We start from the raw sequence: 9,808 nt of genomic DNA on the forward strand, positions 1-9,808 counted from the left end.
AGACTTCAAATCACAGCATAAAAAACATCATTTCATTTCGACCGGGATCAACAGTTCCTAAAGAGTCGGTTCTTCACTTGTGATGACGGTGTCTGTCTGCTACAGAGAAATTGAATTAGTGAATACTGATTCATGCTAATGAGTTAATCTAGAATTATTAGTTTTATTGCTATCGATAATTATATTAGCGTGTATGTAACAAGGACTAATTCAAAGTGCTAGTGAGTGTTCTGTAAGCTCGTCTTTATTTTTCAAAGATGTCAAACTGAGACAACATGAGACAGAGAGCATCCCTGTGTCCAAAAGGCATACTTCCAAATGATGCCTTATAAGCAGACACAGATGAACGTACACATGGCTCACATGCAGTGGCGGCCGGCCAATAGAGGGCGCTAGGGCGCCGCCCCCCTTAAGCCACAAAAAAAAAATTAAAACAATTAAAACAAAAATAGTAATAATAATGAGAAAAACATCAGTATGTCAATATTTGTGTGTTTTAAATATGGAATGCACCCAGTAATACATGTAAAATATGATACAAAATCATATTTGCAACCTTTCCTCTGCCTGTCTGACCGCTTCATCAGCTCTGGGGCGATAGAGAAAGCGCCCCAAGGAGGCGGGTCTATGTAGCAGTTAAGCCAATTGCTAATTTAAGATATGAATGTATGACATAAAATTTAGCCAATCAGCGTTCTTAAATAGAATCCAAGAAGGGCGATCATTTTATCGCCCCAAGCCCTGATAAAATAAGGACTGGGCTCTAGGGGCGCCATTTTTACTAAACGACAATGGCGAGCGCGGATGTTACTCCTCCAAGACCCAACCCTAACTCGGTGAAATCTCTCCTCCAAGATCCGTTTGAGAGGAGAACTTTGTCGGAGAAAGTTCGGGTGAAAGAGCTGGGCCCAGATCAACCTGACCTCTCAATCAAACAGCAGGCTAGCGAAAAAGGGAAGCAGTATATGCGCGGCTTCTCCCGTAGCTTCACACACACACACACACACGTTTCTTTGTATATAGTTGACCTTAGCATAAAAATCATTCAGTTATATATGGTACTCTAAAAAATGTTAATAGTGTGTTTGCTAATATTACTGTATATATGTTTTGTATCAATTAATTGTTGCAGTTCTGGAGCACATTAACAATTAGTTACATTTAGTTTGATCATAAAATACTTTATGCTATTCTTCCAGTCAAAGGTTTGAGTTCAGCCACTTGATATCCATTTCTATATTATACATCCTTTATACAGTGTAAGAATTCCTATAAACTTTATAATAATTTAATGTTATTGTCCACTTTCCACTCTGTTCTGACAGCATGCATATTGTGTTGCCTATTTACTACCAATGGCACCAACAGCCTTTCCAAAAGATGTTACTTATATGTAGAAATAGTCAATTGTTTACAAGTTCAGTTTAAATGCAAATAAAAGGCTTGTGTTTGTGCATCATGATGTTTATGTTTTTGTGTACGAATGCCTCAACTTTTTAATATTGGCATTAAATAATTACTGACTATTTCACTGAGCACTGCTGTCCTGCAGTTTGTGTTAAATTTTATTGCGATGGTTACGGAAACAAAAAAGTATGGCACAGCCCCACCGAGAATATTTTTCACCAGCCGCCACTGCTCACATGACAAGATGACAGATAGCATGTTTCCAATGTGTGCATATTGCACCCTGCGTGTAGCGTATTTTATTATACAGTATATGAAGAGTTTGGTTTCAAAACATTTTTGCCGTAGTTATGCAGCTATTTGCCAATAACTTACTGTGGATTCGTGTTTATGTAATTTATTGGCAACAGTTTGTTCAGAGATAAATGATCATTAAACACTAACAAGTCTTTATCCTTACAGAAATAAACGCTAGAATAACATAAACCTTTTTACGTGTTTTTTTTCCAATTTTGGTTCCCAGAATGCTTTGCATGAGGCTGTTATTTACAGTTTTTTTCTGTAAGGATAAAGACTTGTTAATGTTTAATAATCATTTATCTTTGAACAACTTGTTTCCAGTAAATGACATAAATGTAAATTTACAGTAAGTGACTGGCAAACTGCTGCAGTAATACTGTAATTTCTACAGAAATTCTTTACAGTGTACAGCTAAATTGATTTTTGAAAAATCTAATTTTGTAAGCAAATACTTCACAGTCAGTTCAAAATGAAAATGAAAGAAATCCAATATGAACTTCTTCCCTGTGACCGCTGAAAACATTTTCTACAGGTCAATTAAAAACGTCTGAAGATTCACTAGTCCTTGACATTTCAATGATGTGTTTGCTGTCTCATGAAGCGTGTGATCCAGAGCGGATCTCACTCATTATAATCTCTGCCCATCATCAGATCTGCCCTGTATGTTCTGTCCAAGAGCTGAAGCGATACGGTTATTCTGTGCGTACGGATGAATGGCAGCGTTGAGGATTTCAATTGCAGGTTCAGTGGATTTAAGCGCAGCTAAACAGAGGTTGATTTTCATCCGTATGGTAAAACACTAATTACATTCCCATTACACAACAGCAAACAAAAGCCACGGCCACGGTGATGCAATTAAAACATGAACGTTCCCGTTACGAGAGGAGGTCAGGGCCGCATCTGTCTCTGCTCAACAACACGTACTGCACTTCAAGTGCATGACAAGATAATGACACACAGCACACACCAGCCTGAGGAATGAGTGATGTCATTGACGGACGTTGTACTAAATGATCTCGGTTCCAAAAACTAGTGAGCTGCCTATCAAGACAACCTTTTAATGCAGCACAGGAAAGCTCTCAACGTGAAGACTCTCGACATAAGACATCAGAAAAGTTCATTCTGAACGAATAGTAATAAATCCACAGAATTGCCAAAACAAGATTGATACTAATTCCTCCTATTTATCTGATCTTGTTAATGTAAATAGGTCGACTAGATGTTTGCGATCCGTAAATAGTATTACACTGACTTATCCAAGATCTAGATTGGAAAAAAGGCTACGGTGCGTTTGCAGTGGCCGGTCCTAGATTATGGTCTTTATATGTGAGATCTGCATCCTCTGTCCATTATTTCAAATCCAAGTTAAATGCTCATCTGTTTATCCGTGCTTTTAAGTCATTATATCTTCAGATTTTATTCTGAACAACTGTTGTAATTTATTCACTGTGTATTATGTTTATTTCACTCTTGTACAGCCCTTGGTCAACCTTAGTTATGTTTATTCATGCTATATAAATAAATAAATGAAAATGAATTCAAAACTCACCATTTCACCCCATATTTGATTGTTATTCTTTTTAAATGTTATTGATGTTGTTGTAATCTTATTTATTGTATTCTTTAGTTTGTAGTAATGTTAAGTCATTTTTCTTATTTTTCAATCTATAATGATCAGGAGGCTTTAAATAAGCCTTTTGGACGTCTTGCTTCTTTCATACATTTTATTCTTTTCGTTACTTTGCATTGAATTTTATTCTAAGTGGCTTTGAGAGCATTTAGCATTTTGTCAAACGAGACACCAAAAAGCCTCAACAAATTTATGCTTACATGCGTAAATGAAATCAAATTAAGTTAATTCGAGAATTGCATTATAAGTTTCACCGCATACTAGCATACTGTATATGACTCTCTTAAAATGGTTTCATTTGAGTTACGATGCTGCTGACAAATGACTGCAGGCCAAATGTGGGACAGAAAGTGAGACGAGACCTTGTGAATATAAAAACATGAATATTCATTGCACATGAAATCACACTCGCACGCTTTCAAACATACAGTATATAAGCGAGGAACTTCCACAGATCCTACCCTACAAAAACAATAATGATATTGACTAGACCCACTCAACAAATCATTTCAGCAAAAACAACGGATGTCCCAGCTAATCCGGGAATGCAAACAAGACGACAAGGTTTAGTTAGAGAGCAAGAGATTCCCCAGACCCCCAGATGTGAAGAATGCGCTGGTGTTCTTTATCTTGTGTAATGATGCTGTGGCGTGTGACCTTGCGCTGGTAATTATGGAGGTACTGTATATGAGGGAGAAGATAAGGCCTGTAATCAGTGCTGGAAATTCACTCTATTGTGTTCAGAGAAAGAGACGCAGATATTATTATCCCAGTCACAGTAACAATGTGTCGGTCCTAAAGCACACCAGCACGCCCGGATGACATGTGTGATCTAACACGCTTAAAGACGCTGAAAATCCTGTCATTGTGTTTAATGACTCGCACATCCTTATGTCATTCTAACCCATACGGTACAAAAATGAACATTCTTTCATCATTAAATCATCATCATGTCAGGTCAAACGTGTATGAGCTCATTCATTTGCAGAATACATTTTGAAGAATGTCGATAATCAAATTACTCTGAACCCCATTGCCTTCCATGATATGAACAGAAACCTCAGACACATTTCTCAAAATATCTTCTTTTTTGTTCCGTTGAAGAAAGACTCACATACAGATTTAAACCAAATGAAAGAGAATAAACAGATTTAAGCCTTACAGCCACAATGAACTTGTGTGGTTTAAGGCATGTAAAGATTTGTGAAGATGATCCACGGCACACTGGTTTAAGTCAACAGAATACAATACGATCTCTGAGAAACACCAATATATAAAGTCCACAGATACTGTCCTTGTGTCAACATAAACAAACACCGTCTCTCTGGCTCTCTGACACACGCAGGAACCAGAATGAAACAACATTATATCTGTTCTTTCCGACACTGCCTTATATCCTTCAACCCAATCTCATAATGTCCAGAAGAAGAAAAGCATCTCACAGGATCAATAGGTAAATAAGACAAACATCAGCCGTGTCTCCCTGTACTGACCCACAGATTCATGAATGAAAACGGTGTGTAAACGGAACCCAATCACAGCGTCCAAAGAAAGAAAGAAAGAAAGAAAGAAAGAAAGAAAGAAAGAAAGAAAGAAAGAAAGAAAGAAAGAAAGAAAGAAAGAAAGAAAGAAAGAAAGAAAGAAAGAAAGAAAGAAAGAAAGAAAGAAAGAAAGAAAGAAAGAAAGAAAGAAAGAAAGAAAGAAAGAGTCAGTGTGCACGGCTGGACTTTGTGTAAAATACAAGCATATAATCCAGTTCTAGTCAGATGCAGAAATTCGGCCAGATCACCTGCAAAATGGTTTCAGCATTACACACACAACAATAGCCACCAAACTTCTTTGCCTGACAATTTGAAGTGATTTTTAGTTGATCAAATGAATAAAATAGATAACTCAAGCGTTGAACAGTTAGCTATACACTGAAAAAAAAATTTTAGCTGCTCGTCCAATTTGATTAATTAAAATATTTTGTCACAACATGATTTTTTCATGTTTATTTGTGTAACATAATCCATTCACATTGGCACTACATACATTAGTTGTGTTGTGATACCTAGGCAGAGGAGTTATTTTCTTAATGAAGTGTTGTTTTATGTGTTTTTCAGTAAAGAGAAACACTTGTTAGGGTTTAATGTTCATTTATCTTTGAGAATTAGAGGAGTTTGCTATATTTTTAAGTTTTGCGGTTACTATTATTTAGAAAAGCGTCGCATATGCTCATGTTATATCATTGAAGTTAAATTTCATATCTTGTTAGAGATCTTGTACATTTTATGAAAATATGAAACGGTAACATATAAAAAATTAATTTGGCAACTTGATCTTTAAGAAAGTGAGAAAATCTATTACTCATGAGAAATACGGTAATGCACTTAATCCACCTCAGTTTAATGCAGTTATTGTACTGTTTGTTGGACATTACTTACATCTTTAATATTTGGCACCGTTTTCATCAGATCACACATACAGTATATGAGAAATAAGTGGGGGTCATGTCATCCTACATGGAAACATGTAACCCAACCGGGTGTAGAATGAGTTGTATGAACATAAATTACCTGAAATCACTGTATGGGTGAATTATCCAGAATCCCGCGGACTTGACCCGCGCCTGTTCCCGCTCCACCGCCTTCTCGCTCCCAAACATCCGCAGGGAAAACTTGTTGACTCCGGGCTGCAGCATCGCCCCCAACTGCCTGTGCATGAAGCCCGCTTGATAATACCTCTCGTCGTCCGGTAAAATCTGATCGATGCCCTCCAGCTTTACAAAGTCCGCCGCCGGCTGGTCCTGGCTGCCATCCTGTTGCTGACCGACACCGGCGCCGCCGTGCGCCCCGGCCTCCGCGCCGCCGTCCGCGGCTCCAGTTGGGCTCTCCTCGCCCGGGGTCACCTTACCGTCCGTGATCAGACGCCTCTCCTCCGCTGCATCTGAATCGTGGACGTTCCGACCGGTGATGGACGAAAGGCTGCCTCGGAATCTTCGGCAGTCCCCGTTGGAGCTGGTTTTCGCGGATTTCCCGATGTCCGTCTCCATGATTGCGGACTCTGCGCTTTTGGTGTCCCCGGTGCCTCCCGGCGAGGTGGGCGAAGGCAGGGGCTTCATTCGGATACTCTTCCTCCGGGTGTCCTTGTCCGCGTCTTCAGCATCACCCATGATCGCAGCTTTGTGGTGTGGCAAACTGTAGAGCCTTTTACGCATGGACGAATGCAACCTGTCCATTATGACATTGAAACGGCGGCGTGATCAATTCAATGACACGTGAATCCAGTGTGGTGATGATGCTGATGTGGTTATTCCCACAGATCCCTCTGTGTCCGTGTCCGGAGGATCAAAGCCCACCTGTGAGTCGCATCACTCCGACCATCAGGATACCCAAACCTGCCCTCTCGCGCGGATCCAGTGGCTCCAGTGTCATCATTACACTCCAGTTGCTCAGTAATCCAGAATATAGGAGAGATACAGACTGAAGGCTCCTCAGCATCGCGTGTGAGACGAACGGAGGTCACGGACCGTCAAGATCCTTACCGGCTGTCAATCACATCAGCAGCCGCCGACATCACCGCCGTCCAGAGCCGCTCTGATCTGAGATATTCCCGGTGAGGCTGATCTATCAGGTTGCCATAGAAGCGGTGGGGAAGCCCCGCCCACCCACTCAGGTGGACAACACCTAACCTTCACGCGACTCTCCTCAAAAGATCAATTTAGTTTTATTTTACACTGTAAACCCAGATTTTGATTCAACTCAAACAGCTTGAGTTCATATTACTTAAATGTGTCTAATTTGTTGACATTACTAGTTAATTCTGATTAAGCTTAACTTTTTCATGTCCTTTCTTATTGTAAGTGTGTTTTTAAGTTAAGTTAAGTTAAGTTTTTGAGTTTGTACTACTGTTTCTTTACATTAATTAAGAATTCTGAGTAAACTGTACTTTTTAATGGCCTATCTTATTGTAATTATGTGTTTGAGCTCAAACAACTCAATATCATCAAGTTTTGCCTTTTACAAATAGCAACGCATTGACGTCACAACCGCCAAAATTTGAGACGGAATACACCTGTATCTAAATTGCCGTTACAGCAAGCACGTTGTTCATTCACCGAAGCTAGAAGCCTTCGGTGAATAAACCGAGTTCAGCCACAAAACGGTAAGTGGGAACCTGGCACTGGCATGCCGTTGCAGTCCCGACTGCTTGCTGATGTAACTTAGCTAGCAGTATATCACGAAAGTGAGTTCACCCCTCACATTTGTACAAATATTTTATTATATATTTTCATGGGGACAACACTATAGAAATTATACTTTGATATAACTCAAAGTATCTATCAGATATATATATATGTATATCAAAGTTTCATTTCAATAGTACTGTAGTTATTTAAAAAAAACTGAAAAATGAACTTCGCTAGTTATTAGCAGGGTAGCTATCCAGCTAACTCTGCCCCACACTCTCCTAGCTAACGAATATCTTCACTGGTAACGTTAGCTAGCGCCCGTAACGGAAATTGTATTTCGCTTCCAGACAGCTAGTGCAAGTTGAGCTGAGCCTGACACCTGAAGCAGCGATCGTTAGCTCCGCACGGAACATCTAACGTCCCGGTAAGTTGGCGCTAATACCCGCTGCCTTGTTAGCGGATTCTATTGTGTGACTACGACTGACTGAAATAAATTTAGCTTTGCTCCGACGTGTCCGGCGACCGTCTTATTTGGGTACACTTCGAGTCCGCCCGGTGTCCGGGTAACGTACTCGTTCACACAATAGACTGCTGGCCAGGCAATCTCTACATGCTTTTAAATTGATACCGAGCTAATATGTCCGCTCTGAACCATTTTACTCTGTTGCTTCCAGACAGCTAAAGTTGAGACGGTGCAGCAGCTAGCCAGAGAACTGCAAACATCCTTGTAAGTTGTTGCACACTAGCTAACATAGTTAGCTTTAATTTCTTGATTTTTTTATTTATTTATTCGTTGTTAGTTAACTACTGTCATGCCTCTTTAAGTTTTTGTTATTTAGCTAATGTTAGCTTATTTAGTTAATGTTATTCTCACACACTTTTTTGTTTTTCCATGTACAGATTTGTTATTTGTATATGTTAAATGTAAGATGCCAGTGTTCAGCAGGGCTGAGTTTTTTCTTGCTGTCTGTCAACCAAATTTGAAGAGTAAATGTTGAGTTTTGAAGTATAACTTTTAAGATGCCAGTCTTCAGCAGGGCTGAGTTTTATCCTGCCAGTTTGTCAACCTAATTTAGAGAGGTGTAATTCAATATGATTGGAGGTAAAGAGGAAGATATTTTTTTCTTTTCATGCCATCAGTGAGGAAATAGAATTAGGTCATGGCTTTGTTTCTTTTGTTGCTAATAAAAAAGACATGTTCAATAAAAAAATTGGATCAGTTTAATGTGTCAGTTGTATCTATGTATTTTACATGGTTTTATTGATTGAAAGACATATTTTGAGTTAGAAATAAGTTGGGGCAGTTAGAATATACAATTTAGTTGAATTGGTAATGGAGTAATGCTTACTTAACAAGCCGAGTTAAATAAATGGGTGGGGAATGATTGTTTAAACTAAGTATCTTCAGTCACTGTAACTCGGTTATTAGTACATTCAACTTAAATATTCTATTCCATTCCATTATGGGCTCAAGTACATTGAACGTAGTCCAGTTCACTTATTCAACTAATGCTTCATTACTTAAAAATTTTAAGGCAACGAGTTACCTGGATTTTTTTAAGTAAATTCTACTTATCCGGGTTTACAGTGTATGACGCAGAGTTGATTTATCAATACAAACGATAAAGACGATAAGAGACGTGCGGTAGTCCTGGAAAAATGTGCTCAGTTTGTTGCGGTACCGCTTAGAACATCCGTGTATTTGTCAACAACAGAAACATAAATATATATATATAGGCTATATATATATATATATATATATATATATATATTGCTAAAACGTAATTCTTACTGATCAAAATGACTTGAAAGTTGTTTTTAGAACGGTTTAAACTTGACATTTCATATATCTGTGAATTTTGTGGGATGGAACTATTTTACATCTGTTTGACCATGTTTCTATACAAGATTATTTGAGAAAGACTTGGAAACTTATATATAGGTAAATTGAAAATTGGGAAGTATGGTGGAAATTAGTGTTTTTAATGTATTTTGAAAATTATAATTTGCAAAGTAATAAGCAGTACATTATACAGTTATTTATTATATTAGGTAAACATCTTATCCATAGAAAGGAGTGGGCTTTTAAAATATATGCCATGACATTGGAACAAATGGAAAACAAAAAAGCTCTGAAAACATACTTTAAAAGACATTAAAAATTTCTGTATTTCTTTTCTTTCATTCTCTATGTCTATGTGATGTAGCACTTTGTGGCAATAAAAAACAACAACAACAAACCCCGAACTTGTAAATGCGACACCTGTCGCTGTATTGACGTCATTTCCTGATTTCAC

The 9,808-nt window shown here is 38.3% G+C and overlaps 1 protein-coding gene across 1 annotated transcript in view; it reads right to left on the bottom strand.

Annotated features, from left to right (window-relative positions):
- The window catches only part of hcn4 (hyperpolarization activated cyclic nucleotide-gated potassium channel 4), a gene marked incomplete at both ends in the record, with an annotated part of 29,015 nt that extends 22,458 nt beyond the window's left edge, over positions 1–6,557 (bottom strand). The window contains one exon of the mRNA XM_079466017.1: positions 5,896–6,557. Within this exon, the coding sequence (XP_079322143.1) occupies positions 5,896–6,557 (662 nt within the window). The remainder of the gene's footprint in view (positions 1–5,895) is intronic.
- Positions 6,558–9,808: the final 3,251 nt, after the last annotated feature.

The sequence above is a fragment of the Barbatula barbatula genome (assembly GCF_947034865.1).
Source record: "Barbatula barbatula genome assembly, chromosome: 10".
Lineage (NCBI taxonomy): Eukaryota > Metazoa > Chordata > Actinopteri > Cypriniformes > Nemacheilidae > Barbatula > Barbatula barbatula.